General features: G+C 47.0%; 1 protein-coding gene across 2 annotated transcripts in view; it reads right to left on the bottom strand.

The window, feature by feature from the left end:
• The window catches only part of LOC140394383 (ras-related protein Rab-26-like), a 448,240-nt gene that overhangs the window by 146,303 nt on the left and 280,292 nt on the right, over positions 1–21,645 (bottom strand). For both annotated transcript variants that reach the window (XM_072481594.1, XM_072481592.1), the window contains exon 5: positions 4,246–4,298. In XM_072481594.1, the coding sequence (XP_072337695.1) occupies positions 4,246–4,298 (53 nt within the window). The remainder of the gene's footprint in view (positions 1–4,245; positions 4,299–21,645) is intronic.

The following is a 21,645-nucleotide window of genomic DNA, read 5'->3' as shown; positions in this document are numbered from 1 at the left end:
AATTTTTAAGACCTTGAAGTGTTTCATCAAAGGCAGAGGAGAATCGACTGTCACACAAATTGCTAGTTACTCGGGGAAATCTGAATAGAATTAGCCCTCAGAAGGCACCGAAATGCACCAATTTTCCTCCCTCACTGCTAAGCTTCGCCTGTTGCTTTTCTCAGATCTCTGGCTTTTAAGCACACGTGACATTTGTAATATTCAAGGGAGAGGGAAGTGAAAGGGATGCAAACCATTGCAGGAGCCAAAGGGCAGTGTGAGCAGTGATGATGTTTGGAGAAAAGCAAACAGAATTGTCTTTAACACAAGCAGCATTGTGGTAATGCCCAGATGTTCTGTTTTATTATTCTTGATTAATAAGGGGATCAGAGGTTATGGGGAGAAGGCAGGAGAATGGGGATGAGAAAAATATCAGCCATGATTGAATGGCGGAGCAGACTCGATGGGCCGAGTGCCCTAATTCTGCTCCAAAGTCTTATGGTCTAATAATGTTGATTGGAGATAAGTATTGGCCCAGGATACAGGGAATCATTTTTTTTTTTAAATCATTGATTGGATGTAGGCAGCTCTGGCTAGGCTAGCATTTATTGTCCATCCCTAGTTGGCCTTGAGAAGGTGGTGGTGAGCTGCCTTCATGAATCTCCAGTTCTTCATCAAATTATTGCCATGGGATCTTTTACATCCACCTGACAGAAGAGACAGGGCCTCAGTTTAACGTCACATCTGACAGCACTCTGGAACGATCACCCATCTTCCCTTCTCTGCTATCCCGCCCAACCTTCTGTGCTCCAGACAGCCCACCCAGCCCCAAAAGCAAGATGCGCCTGAAGTGGTCTCTTGGTCCATGGTGCTTAGTTATGAATATGAAACATCATTGCTGCCTTGGCCATAGTGCCTGACTCAGGTTTAATGTTTAATTAGTCTTGTAGGGCTGCATTTTGCAGCGCGCAGAGAGATTTCGGCAGTGATTATCAGTTATGAGTACGTGAAGCTCATAACTCCCACACACCAATGAAAGGCTCAAGCTACAATGATGCTGTCCCACAAGATAGAGAAGCTTCAAAAATTGGAGCAAGTGTCCATAAAACCATAAGACATAGGAGCGGAAGTAAGGCCATTCGGCCCATCGAGTCCACTCCACCATTCAATCATGGCTGATTTCAACTCCATTTACCCGCTCTCTCTCCATAGCCCTTAATTCCTCGAGAAATCAAGAATTTATCAACTTCTGTCTTAAAGACACTCAACGTCCTGGCCTCCGCCGCCCTCTGTGGCAATGAATTCCACAGACCCACCACTCTCTGGCTGAAGAAATTTCTCCTCATCTCTGTTCTAAAGTGACTCCCTTTTATTCTAAGGCTGTGCCCCCGGGTCCTAGTCTCCCCTGCTAATGGAAACAACTTCCCTACATCCACCCTATCTAAGCCATTCATTATCTAGTAAGTTTCTATTAGATCTCCCCTCAACCTCCTAAACTCCAATGAATATAATCCCAGGATCCTCAGACGTTCATCGTATGTTAGGCCTACCATTCCTGGGATCATCCGTGTGAATCTCCGCTGGACCCGTTCCAGTGTCAGTATGTCCTTCCTGAGGTGTGGGGCCCAAAATTGCTCACAGTATTCTAAATGGGGCCTAACTAATGCTTTATAAAGCTTCAGAAGTACATCCCTGCTTTTATATTCCAAGCCTCTTGAGATGAATGACAACATTGCATTTGCTTTCTTAATTACGGACTCAACCTGCAAGTTTACCTTTAGAGAACCCTGGACTAGGACTCCCAAGTCCCTTTGCACTTCAGCATTATGAATTTTGTCACCGTTTAGAAAATAGTCCATGCCTCTATTCTTTTTTCCAACGTGCAAGACCTCGTACTTGCCCACGTTGAATTTCATCAGCCATTTCTTGGACCACTCTCCTAAACTGTCTAAATCTTTCTGCAGCCTCCCTACCTCCTCCATATTACCTGCCCCATCACCTATCTTTGTATCATCGGCCTCTTAAAACCACCAAGCCGAACTGGATTCAGCTGGATTCTTGCACAATCTAAAACGTGGCAATGGGAGACATCTGAACAAGAGACACCTGAATATTGTCTGGCATCTCTCAGATCTCTCATATTCACAGGTGTTATGCTTTAAAGCTGCACCATTTCAAAATCAATGATACGAGGTTTTCACTTCAGCCATGTCATGATTGAGGAATGAGACTGCTGTCTCGTTACTAAATCCCTACCCTTTATTAATAACATTGAATTCATTTTCAGCCACGTACAATGATTATACTTGGCACCTGATCCATTAAGCAGCACCTGCACGGTCCCACACAATTATAAATCCTCCTCAGGCAGGGCAAGTGGCCAGATTAGGGGAGAGAGTCAGCATTTTACAGGCACGGCTGCCCATGTTGACTCCTTGAGCTCCGTTCTTGGACTCACGGCACAGCAGCACTCAGGGGCTCCTTCCTCCTCGTGCTGCTCTAGTTTTGTGGAATATCACCCAATAGGTCAGGAACGGTCACAAGACCAGTAAGAGGCGGAAGCGAGTGTCCATGTGAAAGGGAAGGAGGGAAGAAGGAGCAGGGTAGATGACAATGTTAAACAATGCTGCTGAGGAACCTAAGCACCCCTTGCACTGAAACACAACAAAGGAAGATGCAAGAGAGAGCTGGAGAAACAGAGAGGTTTAGGGGGGAATTCAGGAGCTTAGGATCATTAGGATTAGTCGAAGGCACATTGTGGTGTGAAGAAAGGGGAGATGGACAAGAAGCCCTGTTTCGAGGAGGGTAGAGTGGACGATTGTAGGTTTATACAATTACAGAGGAGGTGACATAGTGAATTTACATGAATTTTCGTGCTTAAGCATTTATCATATGCAGAAGGTGGTTACAAAATCCCAAATAAAATAAAGTTGGCATTACACAATGGCTTCTAATTTTAGGCAGTCGCAGACTGAACCACTTTAAAATGTTAAATGCCAATGGCGTTGAAGATAGCTCAGCTGGGCAGCAGTAAGTTCTTCCACAATCACATATCCAATGCTGTACAATCACAGAGTATCCATCTGAATCTTGAGGAAAAAGAGCACTCGTGAAAAATGTCCAAAGGACCTCAGGCCAAAAGATAAAGGAACGGTTCCTTTCTAACTGGAGACAAAATGTTAACTCAACACCACCGGAGCAGTTTTATTACGTTGCAATGATTGATCCCCACAAATTGCTGAGCTGATTTCTACAAGGCCGCCCAGAACCAGATACATAACCATTAAGAGATCAGTCACACATATGTGCACCATCGTCTCTCATTTCCCATTGTGATGACATATCAATTCATTAGATCGTGAAAGCCTCTTTCACTGGCACAAGTTAACTGACGATATTGACCAGGAGCCGAGGAAGCGATCCACCCTCGCGCTGAAACTCTGCTGCTCAGAAAATTCTGGGTGAAAGATAATTTATTCGTTACAAACATTCAGTTCACTTTTTATTGCCCCTAACCATGCCCTGATAGGGAAAGCAAAACTGTGTCAATGCATGCCAAGTGTCCAAACTTCGCTACTTGTTCATGTCAGGCTGAAGTCAAGCTCCTTGAAAAGGATACTTTTAGCTTCATGTCTCAATAGCTGACTGGAAGAGGTGTAACACTCCTTTATCACAACACTGATAGCACCAAACAAATTGAGCAAGAGCTCTCAAATCTCTCCCAATATCACACCTCCAGATAGCCAGGCATGTTTTTCATGTTCATTAAATTGGGAACAACCTATCTGATAATAGCATAACGTGTTACACTTTAAAGTTTAAAGCTAGGCTGTACTCATCGGAGGAGTTCATCCGCTTACTTTGAACGGATTTAAACATCTGTTAATTTAGAAAGAGAAGTTGATTTGCGAGTGATGCACAATAATATTCTTTTTCATCATAACCTCCACGATTCTTCAAGGCTCAAAATACCGAGGCCGTGCTTTCAAGTTAGCGAACTGACCATTTATTTTACCTTGTGACAGGAATTGTTCTTTTTCTGCTTCATCAAGGTGGACGTTAGTTATATTCTCAGCAATGAGCTGACTTTGTACGCTGCCAACCCACAAAATTGTCTATGAAGACAATTCTCACCAAATATATAGCCACCCGCTACAAGCTTCACATTTGGCTAGAGTTACCCCATAATATCATACATCAGATGCTATACATACATTACCCTCTGACCATGCGTGCTTCTTTCACTAGGCATAAAGATCCACCTACCTGAATGTTGTCAAACGATGTTTTGTTTGTGACGTCATAGAGCAGCAAGAGAGCTGTGAAGGGAAGGGAAATAGTGTTATAAAGTGAAGCTTTCACATCAGTTGTGATCTAACTTCTAAGCTGTACAAAAGACATTTTGTCAAGTTGACCTGTTTGACTAAAGCATGAAGTCAGCAGAAACAAATTCAATATTTAATGGCTTGGATTTGGTAATTGGCAAAACAAGGGCGCTCACCGCCGATCGTGAGCAAAACGTCCCAGAGGAATCTGATTTTTGTGTTGTGGGGTTCCCCTCTCCCAATGAAATTTAAACCTGGAGCCCAGTCAAGGGTATCACCAAGCATCTGGCAGCCGCAGCGATGTCAGCAGGCAGGTATAGAAATATTGGGGTGGTAATAATGGGGTGGTAATAATGGTGAATCTATCAGTTGGGACACCCAGTCTCAGTTGAACCGGTGAGGACATACATTTTACGCTGTTAGTATCACTATAAAAAGCCCCAAATACGTTATACCTAGTTGGATGTGGTGCAACTGGGGTTTTAACAGCACACAAATTCAGAATTACTGTTGAACACGCTCACTGGCCACAATAAACCAATTTTATTCTTGTGGAATTTCAAAATTCTTCATAAGGATAGAAAAACAAATGTGACTCCAGACTGTTAAATTCCCTCGCAGGTCACTCAGTTGCATCAAACAGCTAAACAAAAATGAAATAGGGGAGTGGGAGCAACCAGATAGCCTTTCAAAGACTCAAGGATGCTTTAATATTCTGTGATTCTAAATGTCACCTATGGAAACCACATTGAGCAATGGTATCATTCAAATGTTTAAAGCTTTCTGTCTGCGACTTAATAGTGGTTGGAATCAATTTTGTCGGTAGAAGTCTCAGTTAAATGAACAAAAAGACTCTTTGGTCCACGCAATCTATCCACACTTATCCATTAATTTCCAAACAATACCCAGCACTTTATATGTCACGGTTAATTTGCCTTTTAAGTTAGGGTAATGAACAAGGTGCAGCCAGAGGTGACTGTCAAAGTCAACTATCAAAGACACGTTCTGGCCCAGGTTTTGCTAGATTTGAGGACAATCCATTTTGAGTTTATCCTGGAAACATGAGGAACTGGCCTGGTCAGCAGACTCTGCGTGTGGATTTTACAGGGTGTCATTGTCCCCATCACACCCTGGCTAAAAGGTTGGGTGGCGGAAGGGAGCCCACCCACGGTCTCAACAGCAGCCCCCCCCCACCCCCACCCTCCACTGCCCATGGTTTCAACAGCTGCCAACCCCAACCCCCCCCCCCCCCCCCACCAACAATTTGACATTGGAAGAAGTATTAATTACTTTAAGGCGAAACTTCACCACTTTCTTTGGAGAAAGCCCCACCTTAGAAATTTGTTGGTCAATCTGATCCGCTGACAGCTCTGTAGTCACATCAGCGCCAGTCGGCAGTGGTGGCCATTGCTGGGATTGCAGCAGTCCACCATGCTGATGTGCACGGGTGGAAAGATAAATGTGGGGTCAGGGGTCTTGGCGAGCGGTTGAATGGGAAGGCAAGATTCAAGATGCGGAGGGGAGGGCAAGGGGGAGGGTTAAAGACCCTGTGGGAGGACGGATTCCTTTGTTGGGCCTGTGGGCCCCTCAAAGGAGGTCCCTGCCCCTTATCTCATACCAGCTTGTGCAGCTAATGCTGCCAAGCTTCTTACATGACTTGGGTCTCCCTCCACTGCAGGTTAAATACCAACTGGGGAAGGATGTGGCCCTTAATTGGCCACTTAAGGGCAACAAAGGCCCAAGAGTAGGCAGCAATGCCTACCCTGTACTCCCATAAAATTTCAGACAGGTTGCGTTGAATTTTAGGTGCTGTCCCCTCACTGAACCTGCCCCCCCACCCCCCCCCCCCCCGCCCCCGGTCACCATTTACCTGCCGGTGGGGAAGCATAAAACTCAGCCCATAACATTCTTATATTTTAGAATTTAAAGCACAGACGTTGGCCATTCAACCTAAGTGATCTATCCCAATGTGCTTAACACCAGCCTCCTCCCACCCTATTTAACCTCACACTACCAAAGTATCCCTTTATTCCTTTCTCCCTTATGACTTTCTTTATGTTATGTCTTCTTATTAATTACTCTTTTAGTTTTTAAAAGCCCTCTTTTAGTTTTTAAAATCCTAAAAGTTTTATGGAGTTCTATGCTTCTAGGTTCAGTGTTTTTTTTCTCCTCATTTTCAGAATACAAAAAAAGGGTTATGATCCGTCAGTCAAGTTTCCCTCAGGGATTTGGCTTGCTCAGCAAATAATATCTGCTGTGGTCGTAACAATTGTCTGTCTTTTGGATGCAACATTAAGGCTCACCTGCCTGCTTGGATGGATGCAAAAGATCCCATGATACTATTTGGAAGAAAAGCAGGGGCGTTATCTCCGGTGTACTGGCCAATATTTATCCCTCAATCAACACCACAAAACAAATTATCTGCTCATTATCAGATTGTTGTTTGTCCGAGTTTGCTGTGCACAAACTGGCTGCATGTTTCCCACATTACAACAGTTCAAGCGTACTTAATTGGGTGCAAAGGACTTTGAGATATCTGGTTGTTGCGATGCAAGGCTTACTTTTTTTTTAAACAAGGAATTTCTCCTGAATTCCTGACTGGAGTTATTAGTATCTTACACTTATGATCACTCATTTTGGATGTTTATGCACAATATAATCTAATGCACACTGCAAAAATCTTGGGTCAAGCAAGAAATGATAGCCTTTGTTTATGAACTTCTACTTAAGGGGGTAAAGTCCAGACAACAACGATATCTGTGAAAGGCTCTCAGGAGTAAACTGAAAATAGATTATCATCTACACATTGAAGTTAAACCATGGGTTCCGGCCATTCGGCCCAACCAGTCCATTTTGAGGTTTGTCCTCCTTGTGAGCATTCAATACCTTGTCTTTGCCTATTTTATCCTGGCCTCTCCATCATCAATGCTACCAAATCTTATCTTGCATGTTGACATAGGGCAGGATATTCTGTCCGGTCCTGCCAACTGCGACCATCCGCCATGGGTCCCCCGGAAGTGGAGGGTGGGAACAACGGGAAACCCATTGACAGCGGCAGGACCGAAGTCCATGCCGCCACCCACAGTTTCTGTCACCGAATGTTCAAGGCTTGTACAAGCATCAAACAGCGCATTCAAGCATATGAATTAGAAGCAGAAGTAGGCCATTTGGTCCCTCAAGCCTGCTCTGCCATTCAATAAGATCATGGCCAATTTGATCGTGGCCTTGATTCTGCTCTCCTTCCTACCTCGTACACCCGTTGACTCCTTAAACAACCCTGAATTTCACTCTGACGAAGGATCAATGAGCTGAAATGATCACGCTCTTTCTCTCTCTCACTCCGTAGATGTTGCCTGACTTGCTATGCTTTCTGTTCTGATTTCAGGTTGATTTTGCTCCTCGTAGGCTTAAAGTTAAATTTGTTAAATATTATTGCATGAACACGTAATGTATTTGTGTGAAATTTACTGTAAGTCATTTGTACAGACATCATGTTTATTTTAAGCCATAAAGAATTAATAGTGTTATAAGTTCAAATATTAACATTTAAAGAATCCAATTATCCAGAATAATTGTGCCAATTATTGCACAACTACCCAACTCCACAAAGTGCCTGTGACTGCAGTCGGAATTTTAGACTCTTGGGACAGGTTTTGAGTCATATCCGGATATCAGGTTCAGATTGGCTTCAGCACTTCAGTTATACGTCCTCGGTATTCCTGGAGTTGATGGAGAGAAACACTCCACTCGAGGAAGGGCTGGGACATAGAGGGCACAGATTCAAAGTGGTAGGTCAAAGAATTTAAGACGACATTGTCATGTGAGAGTACCTTTAAGAAATGGGTGTTTAAGAAATGAACCTTTAAGAAATGGAGCTGCTCATGTTATTGGAGTGATGTCAGAGTATGGGTGGGGATGAGCTCTACTTCTGCTTTTTAGTTTCAGTTTGAGAAAAGCTTGGGTGTGTCTGTGTTTTTTCAGTGAGCTGCATCTGAAGTAGAGCTGTACTGTTGATCTCTGCCATCCAAAGACTATCTATGGATCATTTGGTGAACTCAGAATTGTAAAAGGTTTCAGTATTGAATGTAAATCTAATGTGCTCCTGTTTGAAGGTTTGTTAAGTCTTTTGGATGTTAAAAGGACAGCTTACAGGGTTACTTAGGGTTGTAGTCTTTGGGGTTGTATTTAAATAAATGGTTGCTTAGATGTTCACTGTTTGTTTTAAAAAAGGTTAACTTGCGTTCATAGATTAAACATTGTTTTGTTTTAAAAAATACTTGTCCTTTTCTGAAGTATCACACCTGTAGAGTGGGCCATGTGCTCCCCATACCACAATCTATTAAAAGTTGTGGGTCAGGTGAACTCCATGATACACTTTGGGGTTCTCTAAACCCTGGCCCATAACAACATGAGGAAAGAAATCTTGTTACACACCGAGCGGTTACAATCTCAAATGCACTGTCGAGAGGCTCGAGAGGCCGGTGGAGACACATTTTCCAGTCCCGCCCGCCCCGAGGCCAGAGATTTCCGCCCGAGGCCAACGGCACTTTCAATGGACCGTCAAACCTTCTGCCCCACCCAAGACGAATCCCATGTTGGGCGGGGCTAGAACATTTAGCCCAGTGGCTTTCAAAGGGGAATTAGGTGAGCATCCAAAGAGACAGCATTTGCACAGCAACAGGGAAAGGGCAGGGGAATGGGACTGACCAAACTGCTCTTGCAGAGAATGCTAGCATGCGTTCCGCGGGCCAAATGGTCTCCTTCTGTCGTGTAACCATCCGATGATTCTAACCTTGATTAAAACCCAATCGCTGGTTCTGAATGTTCATCCAAAAATTTTGAAATATGTGAATGAAGAAAACTACTTGCGAACCATCTAATTAATCCGGCATTGATCTAGGAGATTCTCCGAAGAATCTATTAAAACATACAGAAACACAACTGCCGAATACAGCGATCAGCCTTGGGAAAAGCCAACCCCTGCATCATGATGCTTATAGTCCCAGTCAGTCTGTCTCAAATTGAAGCTCATCACACCAGCTATCTGTTATAATGAGATCTGAAGGGGCAGAATCTTAGTTTTGTTTATAACTAATACCAGGTTTGGGCCCAGCTGGTAGCAAAACAGCTATTAACTATCTTTGTGATCACAGTAGTTTGGAAGCAGAACCTGCAATTCCATTTAATCAATTTCTAACTCTTTTGCCCACTCAGTATGTCACAATGCTGTATATCACCAGAAAGTGCTGGCTGTGCCCTTGCAGGATTCTGCACTGTTTGTGGATAATTTCCTTGCTGATCGATCCTCTGTTATTTCAACCTAACCATGTTGGTGCTACGACCAAGGAAACACAACAGTGCCTAATGTTCCTCAGGAAACTAAAGAAATTTGGCATATCCACATTGACTCTTACCAATTTTTACAAATGCACCATAGAAAGCATCCTATCAGGCTGCATCACAGCCTGGTATGGCAACTGCTTGTCCCAAGACCGTAAGGAACTACGGAGTCGTGAACACAGCCCAGTCCATCACGCGAACCTGCCTCCCATCCATTGACTCTGTCTACACCTCCCGCTGCCTTGGGAAAGCGGGCAGCACAATCAAAGACCCCTCCCACCCGGGTTATTCTCTCTTCCAACCTCTTCCATCAGGCAGGAGATATACAAAAGTCTGAGAACTAATAGATTCAAAAACAGCTTCTTCCCCATTGTTACTAGACTCCTGAATGATCCCCTTAATGGATTGAACTGATCTCTCCATGCATCACCCGATGTTCATGCCCAAGTATTTACATTGTGTATTTATCATATGGCCTATAATTTTCATGTATGGAGTGATCTGCCTGGACTGCATGCAGAACAATACTTTTCACTGTGCCTCGGTACACATGACAATAAATCCAAATCCAATGTGAGGTGTTTGACAGAGTTGAAACAGCAGGGCGTGCACTTGTAAGAACAGTGCATCTAGGAGTCCAGACTTTGAACACAATGAGGGGACATTGCCAGTGGGATGTGTGAAAGTTAGAAAAAGAGAGGCTTGCAGTTCTGTAGAACCTTACAGAGCATCAGGGGCTGGAGTCTCCACCCCGCCGCGCCACTTTGCTGCCCCGACCCGCCGGCGGGATTCTCCGTTACGCCGGCTGGTCAATGGGGCTTCCCATTGTGGGGCAGCCCCACGCCATTGGGGAACCCCCAGGCGCCGGCAAAACGGAGAATCCCGCCCCAGGTCTCTCAATGAGGTTTACAGGCAATTAAGTAATTTTGAATGTAGTCACTCTTGTAACACAACAGACATTTTGGGCACAGCAAGATCCCACAAACATCAACGTGATAACGGCATGTGAATGAGGGAAGCATAATGGCCAGGACACCAGGGATAACTACCCTGCTCTTCTTCAAAATAGTGCTATGGGATCATTGACATTCACCTCCGAGGAGAGATGGGATCTGAGACAGCACCTCCAACAGTGCAGCACTCCCTCAGCACTGCTACAGGGGCATCATTTGTCATTTTTGTGCGAAAGTCCGGGAGTGGGACCAAAACCTACACCTTCTGCATCAGAGGCAAGAGCCACAACAGATGCAGAGACAGAATTGTATAGATTTTTCTTTTCAATAGGAGAAATGTGTAAATGGCCGGGATTCTCCGAACCCGCGGCCAGATTCTGCTGGCGGCGTCAAAAGCAGCGCGAGAGACTCCGGTGTCAAAGGGCCTCCAGGCCCAGGCATTCACCCCTTCCTAAGGGGCTAGTACGGCGCCGGAGTGGTGTCCGCTGCTCCGGCGCTCGAAAGCCGGCGCGGGTCCGAGAATGTGCTGGATGGCCAGCTCCGTGCCGGCCCCCGGGCAATATGGCGGAGCCCAACAGGGGCCCCGCGCAGAGGAACATAGGCCCCCCACAAAATTAGCCCGCCTGCCGATCGGTAGGCCACGATCGCGGGCCTGGACACCGTGGAGGCCCCCCCCCTCCCCCCGGGAGTCAGATTCCTCCACCCCCCCATCAGGACGGCCCACGCAGCCAGACGTCCGAGGTCCCGCCGGGTAGGACCATACGTAACCCACGCCGGCGGGACTCGGCCGAACTTGGCGGGCGCGGAGCTTTCAACGGCCCCCGACCAGCACGGCCCCACGGCACGATTGGCGTCGGAGTGGCGTGGCGCGATTCTCGTGCCCCCCCCCCCCCCCCGGCAATTCTCCGACCTGGCACGGGTTTGGAGAATCCCGGCCCCTATTTCCCGATTCGGATAAAGGTCAATTTCATTCACAAAATGAGTTGTATAGTTGCTTCCTTGCCTCTTCAAAAGACAGAGTTCATTAAAGTTTCACTGAGACTGAAGTGATTTGTCAATACTGAACCATAATTATGGGAACAGGCTTGGAATGTACACAAATGCATTGTACAAAGTTACATCAACGTCATCTCAGCAGCAGTAGGAATGGTTTCGGAGATATGCAATTTTTTTTCAGGGATTACCAGAGACATTGGTGTCAGTGTTCGCAGTCCAGTGCTCCGAGGCTTGGTGCAGGGGGTAAGGATTGGAAGAAGGTAACTCTGGTATATTCAGAGGCTTGATTGAGCACTCCATGCTGTTTGTGGAAGGAGGAGGGGGTCATAACTCTAGCTATAGTCTCAGAGTGAGATCACATTTCTTTCGTACATAATGGATATTAGGAGCGAAATCAGGGCAGCACGGTGGCGCAGTGGTTAGCACAGCTGCCTCACAGCGCCGAGGTCCCAGGTTCAATCGCAGCCTGGGTCACTGTCCGTTTGGAGTTTGCACATTCTCCCCGTGTCTGTGTGGGTCTCACCCCCACAGCCCAAAGATGTGCAGGGTAGATGGATTGACCACGCTAAGTTGCCCCTTAATTGGAAAAAAAGAATTGGGTCCTCCAAAATTATTTTTAAAAAAGGAGCGAAACTATTTTTAAAAAAGGAGCGAAATCAGTCTACTTGAGTAGCAAAAAGCAGGTTCACAGTGAACCCACAGTCTGCTTTCACCATATCCAACTCTATTTTCATTCATTTCAATGGGAGAGAGTATTAGTTGGGATGTAAAACAGGTTTACGATCCCCAATGAACCGGGCTGGCGAAGGCCCGTTCCATGCTCAATTTGTTTCAGAGTACAGTATAGACTTTAGTTTCTAAGTATATTCTCTGCACAATAAATTACAGAAATGAAATCGAGTGGCTACCAGTCAACCCTCACATTGCCCTTACATCCAGTTTTCCTATTTTATCAGCAAAGTGTCAGTAAGATTGAAATGATACAGTTAACAGTACAATTAAACTGCCTTGGGTGCACTTGCCAAGTAATTTGCAGGCGAGGGGTCATACCCAACTCCGAATCTACCTTTTCCAATAGGGGCGATTTTCGGCCCGCGTCAGTCGACAGTAAGGACAGCGACGCGCGCACAAATAACGGAGAATCAGGAGATACAATTCTCGATTGCTTTTTCCAGTTTTCCACGCCCTTTACTATGGGAGGTCGGGAGCCTCATTTACATACATTAGCACGTTCTCTTGCCGGGACATCTCCCGCCATTCATCGCACGTCGTTGGCAGACGTCACGTCGGAACCATTTACAGCAGCTGTATCAAAACGAGAACCTGGCGACCTCACCTCCAGAGGGGATATCAGAGAGGAGAGCTCTGGTCACCACCATCCTCCAGGGTGCCAATTGCAGAGGGTGCACCGGAGAGGATGCGGGTGATTCAGATAAGTGGTTAAGTCCGGGCATCTCGAGGGGGTGGGGTCGTTCGCAGGCCTCAGCGGCCCTTCGTGCCTGTGAACCTTGAGGTTTGAAGGGGTCTGGCAGCTGGTATGTGAGCATCGCTTCCCGTGTCCCCTTTGCTGTGCCTGTGGCGATATCACTGCTGAGGGATCGCCCTTCCAGAGTGACAGCTGGAAAGTGGGAGGGAGCCGGTGAATCCACAGGATCAACACAAGGGGCAACTTTGAGGTCCTTGGGTGGGGTCCAGTGAGATGCCAGACTGCATGGGGTCTCTGACAAACAATGGGTGGTCTCCAGCCTCATGAGGGCTGAAAACGTTCACAGGGGGAGGACGAGTGCAGTCAGAATGAATCCCCACACTCAGGCAGCACTGTGAAGCCAGAGGGCATGAGGGGCGGGATTCTCCCTTCTGGGGACTAAGTCCCCACGTCGGCGGGAAAACCGGCGCCAACCACTCCGGCGTCAACAGCTCCCGCAAGTGTGGAATTGTCTGCATTTTCGGTGGCTAGGTAGACGACGGAGGGTTGGCACCGCTCCAGCCAGCGCAGAAGGGCTGGCGCGAGTTCGCACATGTGCGGAACGGCTGGCGTGATTCCGCGCATGCGCTGACTGGCCGGCATATTTTTGCGCATGCGCGGGCTCCTCTTCCTCGCGCAGGCCCCTGGGCAATCTGGCGGAGCCCTACAGGGGCGGGGAAGAAAGAAGTCCCCCCACGGAACAAGCCCGCCCACAAATCGGTAGGTCCCGATCGCGGGCCAGGCCACTGTGGGGCACCCCCTCCCCGCACCCCCCCCCCCCCTCCCCCCCAGGTCAGATCACCCCCGCGCCCCCCCGAGGACCACCCCCACACACTCACCTACCAGGTCCCACCATGCGTGAGGTGAGTAATTCACGCCGGCGGGACTGACCAAAAATGGATGGCCGCTGGGCCCATCAGTGCTTGGAGATTCGCCGGGGGGGGGGGCTGCTGTCAACGGGTCCCGACTGGCGTGCCGGGAATCCCGCCGCCGCACAAAAAACGGCGCCGGAAAATAGGGCAGCCAGCTTCAGGGCGGCAGAGCGGGATTCGTGCCTCCCCTTGGGGATTCTCCGACCCGGCGGGGGGTCGGAGAATCCCGGCCGAGATGTCTGGATGTTCAAGGCCACTGGTTATGGAGGCCAGCCCATCAAAGATTAATGCACGGGTGGCGGCTGTCCAAGTCGGAAGGCTGGTTTTAATCTGCAGCCTATGGCAGCTGGGGGGATTAGGGTGCTCTCTAAAGATTACGTTGACTGCAAATTGCAGTCTTCACATGCATCAGGTGTGCCTCACCTGCCGCAAGGGCAAGTCAGTTGCCTAATCAGCTCCCTGACCTTTCCTTGACAAGTCAATTGTGCCAATTTAGTCAGCATTGCAATGCATCACTCCAATGCCACTGATTGGTGCCCAATTGCTAACCTTTTCCAGGCCCACATGGGGCACAGGGCACAATATTCAAAGATTGATGGGTTTGGGGGAATTTGGGAACTTTGGAAACTCCTCCCCCCATGCCCTGAGAGGGCGTGGGTGACCATTGGATTGGTCCATGATCATGCTTGGCGAAGTACTGCCGTGGTTTGTCATTCCTTTCTCCAGCATGGCTGCCCAGGAAACTCTCATGCTGCCATCAGTCGCATTGGGAAGATTCACAGGTTGATACCCAACCTGTTTGGCCATGTTAGGAACACACCTTCCATGGCCATCAGGTGCAGATGTGGACATCGAACGCAGCACTTCCATCCCACAGGTACAGGCGCCACCACTGTGCCACAAAACCTCTGCCATGAACACTACGGGCGGTATTCTCTGGTCTCATCCGTTGCAAGCAAGAACGGAAAATTTGGTGTTCCGGCCAAAACTCCATTAGCTTTTAGCGGCACCGGAAAACCCCTGCTGCGAACGAGGTGGAAAAGTTCGGCCGGCTTTTCCAACTATTGAAAACCGGTGCATGTTGGGGTTGTATATTGATTACATTTTTCTTGGAAGCTACTTTTAAATGCTCATCTAGGTATAAATTGTAACTAAATTTCTAAAACAGGAATCTATGTCAGGAGTGCATGTTGGCAATATCAAAGGTTCTGGTATGGAAAATGGCAACACAGAACACATATAATAGAGGTACAGAAATCTCGATATCTGTGGACACTCCAATGCCAGGGTTGAAAAAATCCATCCTGTTCATTGACCTGAAACATTCACTATTTCTCTCTCCACAGATGCTGTCTGATCTGTCGAGTATTGCCAGCATTTTGTGCTTTTATTCTGAGGAAAGGAAAAGGCAGGGAGGAAACAAAGACTAACTGTGATAGAATGTTTGAAATTAGACTCTCAATTAGCTTCTCCAGATCAGAGCAAAAGCTCTCTTGCATTCTCTTTATCAAAACAGAGTTTAGCAATCCATTTTCTGCAGTCATTTCCTCGGACTTTCCAACTGTGGAACTCCATTCCATCAGTTGTTCCTTGCTCCCACGATTCAGAAGTTTCCATGCCCAAACTTGCTATTGCCCATAGGTCATGATCTATTCACATTGTCTCTTGATTATTTCAAGCGTGGTCTCAGGAACATCGGATATCGGAAGAGGAGTAGGCCATTCGGCCCATCGCACCTGCTTTACCATTCAAGCAGATCATGGCTGATCATATACCTCTCCGCCACTTTTGTCCCCTACCCCTTGATGTCATTAGTCTTCCAAAGGATATCTGCAGCCCCCATCGCTTTCGTTATGAGGAAAGACAGGTTGCCTTTGGGTAAAGTCAATGCAAATTAAAATTAGGAGAGGAGTATAACAGGCGGTTAATCCACTGTATCACTTACAGTCAAAATTACCCTCAATTTCTTTGGCGCTATTATTTTGGAAGTTCAACTAAATTAACCTAATAACGTGTTAAACTGTGCGTCACCAAATGCTTACCAGGATAAGTCAGTCGCATAAATGTATTTATTCTGGTGGAGACCCAACCCAGACTGTCACATCTCAGCTTCCTTCAATCATCCTTAAGGTGTGCAGGTGAACAAAGATCTTGAGAATGCAAACAGGATGTTAGCCTCACGAAACCTGCATGTGGCAAACCAACCATCTGCACACTTTGTGGGGGATTATTAACAAGGCAAAAGAAAAATAAATGACAAAATGATAGAAGATTAAGATAATTCCCAGTGACCTCAGGCAGTGGAGCCTAAGAGTAATTGAATTCCATAAACAGCTGCGAAATAACGAAGGCCAGATCTCAGCAGGAATTCTAAGTTCACCCTGCCATCCCTCCGATCTGCCTCTACAATCAGAGAACCAAGTTAAATTTAGGTAGTTGAAGATCAAAGTGAGGTGAAAATCTTCATACTGTGTGGGACTTTCAGCTCAAGTTGTTCCTGCTCAAGATTGAAAACACATCTGACAACACCAAACATAACCAATCTGCCTCTGCTTTAAAGTACTTAGTAAAAGAAGCAAGAGTGATATGTGGAGAAATGTTTTTACGCAGCGGGTGCTGGGGTTTGGAATGCAGTGCCTGAGAGTGTGATTCAATTGAAGCATTCAAAATGGAATTGGACTGTTTTCTGAACAGGAAAAACATGCAGGTTACAGGGCGAAGGTGTGGATTGGTACTGGGTATGTTGTTAATTTAGGAAGCCATTGCAAACATGATGGGCCAAATGGTCTCCTTCTCTGCTGTAACAATTCTGTGATTCTGTTTAACGCATGTATGATCCCAGGAGGGTTGCCAACTCGGGTTGGATGCTTTCACAATAGCTTCATCACGTGACCAATTTCCATCTGCTCCACGCTCTCATTGGTTAACCCACATGTCCATCCTCCCTTTGCCCCGCCTTCGCACACCACCTGGAAAGTGAACAGACTCTTCATTCACTCGGGGAGGTGGTGGCGTAATGATATTGCCACTGGACTTGTGATCCAGAGACCCAGGGTTCAAATCCCACCACGGCAGATTGCAATAAATATCTGGAATTAAAAGTCTAACGATGACCATGAAACCATTGTTTATTTTTTTGTAAATTTAGAGTACCCAATTTTTTTTTTTTTCCAATTAAGGGGCAATTTAGCGTGGCCAATCCACCTAACCAGCACATCTTTGGGTTGTGAGCTTGAAACCCACACAGGCATGGGGAGAATGTGCAAACTTCACACGGTTAGTGACCCAGGGCGGGGTTCGGACCCGTGTCCTCAGTGCCGCAGTCCCAGTGCTATCCACTGCACCACATGCAGCCCAAAACCATTGTTGAGTGTCGTAAAAACCCATCTGGTTCACTGATCTGTCCTACATGTGACTCCAGATCCACAGCAATGTATCAAAACTGCTACAAAGTTTAAAAGGAAAGAAATTGGATGGACCACTCGGCATTGACCTAGGCACTGGAAACGACAATGGCACACCCAGCCCTGTCGACCCTGCAAAATCCTCCTTACAAATATCTGGATATCTGGGGGCTGGTGCCAAAATTGGGAGAGCAGTCTCACAGAGTAGTCAAGCAACAACTTGACATAGTCATACCCACGGAATCATACCTTACAGATAACGTCCCAGACACCACTAACACCATCCCCTGGGTGGCGAGGTGGTGATGGCACAGTGGTATACAGTCGGGAGGGAGTTGCCCTGGGAGTCCTCAACATCGACTCTAGACCTCTTGAGGTCACATGGCTTCAACTAAAGCATGGGCAAGGAAACATCCTGCTGATTACCACATCCACCCTCGGCTGATGTATCAGTACTCCTCCATGTGGAGCAACACTTGGAGGAAGCAATGAGGGTGGCAAGGGCGCAGAATGTACACTGGGTGGGGGACTTCAATGTCCACCACTGGGAGTCGTTTGGTAGCACCACTACTGACCAAACTGGCCAAGTCCTAAAGGACATAACTGCCAGACTGGGTCTAGTGAGCGAACCAATAAGAGGGAAGACCATCCCAGACCTCATCCTCACCAACCTGCTGCCACAGATGTATCTGTCCATAACAGTATCAGTAGGAGGGACCACTTCACAGTCCTTGTGGAGACAAAGTCCCATCTTCACATTGAGGACCCCGTCATCGTGTTGTGTGGCACTACCATTGAGCTAAATGCGATAGATTCAGAACAGATCTAACAACTCCAGACTGGGTATCCATGAGGTGCTGTGGGCCATCGGCAGCAGCAGAATTGTACTCAGCCACATTCTGTAACCTCATGGCCCGGCATATCCCCCACTCTACCACAACCACTAAGTCAGGCGATCAACCCTTGTTCAATGAAGAGTGCAGGAGGGCATGCCAGGAGCAACATCAGGCATACCAAAAAATCAGGTGCCAAACTGGTGAAGCTGCAACGGAGGACTACCCGCATGCCAAACAGCAGCAGCAGCAAGTGATAGACAATCCCACAACCAACGGATCAGATCTAAGCTCTGCAGCCCTGCCACATCCAGCCGCGAATGGTGTTGGACAATTAAACAACTCACTGGAGAGGAGGCTCCACAAATATCCCCATCCTCAATGAGGGAGGAACCCAGCACATCAGTGCAAAAGACAAGGCTGCGGCATTCGCAACAATCTTCAGCCAGAAGTGCCGAGTGGATTCATAGAATTTACAGTGCAGAAGGAGGCCATTCGGCCCATCGAGTCTGCACCGGCTCTTGGAAAGAGCACCCCACCCAAGGTCAACACCGCCACCCTATCCCCATAACCCAGTAACCCCACCCAACACTAAGGGCAATTTTGGACACTAAGGGCAATTTTATCATGGCCAAACCACCTAATCTGCACATCTTTGGACTGTGGGAGGAAACCGGAGCTCCCGGAGGAAACCCACGCACACACGGGGAGGATGTGCAGACTCCGCACAGACAGTGACCCAAGCCGGAATCGAACTTGGGACCCTGGAGCTGTGAAGCAATTGTGCTATCCACAAGGCTACCGTGCTGCCCCTAATGATCCACCTCGGTCTCCTCCGGAGGTCCCCAGCATCACAGATGCCAGTTTTAAGCCGATTCGATTCCACCCCATGTGATATCAAAAAACGGCTGAAGCCACTCCATACTGTATGAGCCCTGACAATATTCCGGCAGTAGTGCTGAAGTCTAGTGCTCCAGAATCTGCTGGACCCCTAGCCAAGCTGTTCCAGTTCCGGCAAAGTATAAAATTATCCAGGTATGTCCTGTACAAAAGAAACAGGACAAATCTAACCCGGCCAATTACCACCCTATCAGTCTACTCTCAATCATCAATAAAGTGATGGAAGGAATCATCAACAATGTCATCAAGCAGCATTTAGTAATAACCTGCTCAGTGTGGGTTTCGCCAATATCGCTCAGCTCCTGACCTCAACCTACCCCTACCTTCCCGCTGGTCTGGTATATAGACTCTTGCCTCTGTAACCCCACCGTGAGAGCAAAGTGATGCTGCCTGTGATGCCAGTGCAGAGTCCAAGGTGCTGTGGACATTGTGTGATGCAAGGTAGGGGAACAGACCTCACAGTCACGAGCGAAGAGCAGGTCGCCAGGTGCACATCGCTTACATGCGGTCGTGAATCACGCCAATCTAATTAGACACCAGCGTGGCCTTTTGATCCAGTATGGCAGAGTGATTCCGGCGAGCTGCCTTGAGGATGACCGTCCATGATATCCTGATGTATTCAAATGGCGTTCCTGATGTGGCATGTTGGGAAAAGTGTGTCGTGCAGGAAACGGACTTTTTCGCTCCTGCGATATGTTCCCCTCCGGCCCATCATTAGGCCCACTGCGGGTGAGGCCGGAGCATTCCAGCCAGAGTCGGGGTCAGTGTCAAAGGGTAGCATTTGTGGCCAACCCTAATTGCCCTTGGTCACACACAAAAATGTCACCATCGCTTCCGAGTACACGTTGGCATGCTGTGTGAATGCCAGCGCAGCTGCCACTTCCATTGTTGAGTTGTTTGAGTATTTGGGGACCTCACCGCTAAACCTCTTCCCATCTGCGTTGGCAAAAGCGCTTGCATTCTCTGTGGCTCCGACTATAGTTGCTCCCACAAAACAACAAGCACTCAGGGGATTCAATGGAAAGGCAACAAAATCATGTTGTACAATTGTACTTGAACTGTTTTATATAATCATGTAAATGTGACCTGAAATACACTTCAAAGCTTTCCGAGGAAGCGTGAAAAAAAAGACTTGTAGCCGCAGTTAGATAATAAAGTGTTGCGCGTCAACCAGGGATACTAATGAGATTTTTAATTGAGTGTGACACATACATCAGTCCTGTGATTTATAACTGCTACACTTCCACACACAACAGGTTATTTATTAATGAAATATTTCGGGTGAAGATTATTTTTAAAGGAATATTATTTGACATTCTTTTAGTTGAATAAAGCATATTAAATAGGTGAATATGATTAATTGTACTTTGAACATGAGTTACATCACACCCTTTATTTGATGACATCTGACCCTGCACATGTTTGCTTTAGTTATACACTCCAACCAACTGTAGCAAACTGTCACCTGGCTGTCTGACAGGTTCCTAATGTGTTTGGGGAGAAAAAGTTGCTAATGCATATTCACGCTGGCTTTGTTTAACAATGATGAAAGAGCCTGTCGCTTTGAGCCGAATAAATGTACCAGCCTGCAACTCCTTAACTGCTTGAAGCTCGGCGTGTCGGTCACATCCTGCCTACAAAGCGGGAAGAAAGAGAAATTGCAGAGAGTGAGAGGCAAGAAATGATGTTCTTAGCTTTTACTCAGCCACACATACTTTCCCTTCTGCAATGCCCATCGTACGAATGATAGTCTGCACACAGGAAGACCGCCATCATACCAGCACAACAGTGCCTATACTTCCTCAGGAAACTAAGGAAATTCAACATGTCCACATTGACTCTTATTAATTTTTACAGATGCACCATCGAAAGCATCCTATCTGGCTGCATCACAACCTGGTATGGCGACTGCTCGGCCCAAGACCGTAAGAAACTACAGAGAGTCATGAACAGCCCAGTCCATCACGTGAAACAGCCTCCCATCCATTGACTCTGTCTGCACCTCCCGCTGCCTTTGGAAAGCCAACAGCATAATCAAAGACCCCTCCCACCCGGGTTATTCACTCTTACAACTTCTTCCATCGGGCAGGAAATACAAAAGTCTGAGAACACGCACGAACAGGTTCAAAAACAGCTTCTTCCCTGCTGTTACCAGACTCCTGAATGACCCTCTAATGGACTGAACTGATCTCTTCAAACATCTTCGCTACTGAGTAGTGCTGCACTCCTGTATGCTTCACCCGATGTCTGTGTCTATGTATTTACACTGTGTATTTTATGTTTGCCCAATGTTATTTTATGTATGGAATGATCTGTCTGGACTGTGCTCAGAACAATACTTTTCAGGGCAGCACGGTGGTGCAGTGGTTAGCACTGCTGCCGAGGTCCCAGGTTCGATCCCGGCTCTGGGTCACTGCTGTGTGGAGTTTGCACATTCTCCCCGTGTTTGCGTGGGTTTCGCCCCCACAACCCAAAGATGTGCAGGGTAGGTGGATTGGCCACGCTAAATTGCCCCTTAATTGGAAAAAATGAATTGGATGCTCTGAATTTATAAAAAAAATTTAAAATAAAAATTTCA

Source organism: Scyliorhinus torazame, chromosome 17, assembly GCF_047496885.1.
Source record: "Scyliorhinus torazame isolate Kashiwa2021f chromosome 17, sScyTor2.1, whole genome shotgun sequence".
In the NCBI taxonomy this organism is placed as follows: domain Eukaryota; kingdom Metazoa; phylum Chordata; class Chondrichthyes; order Carcharhiniformes; family Scyliorhinidae; genus Scyliorhinus; species Scyliorhinus torazame.
Note: the sequence above shows the minus strand (reverse complement) of the source record. Positions and strands in the feature narration are given on the sequence as shown.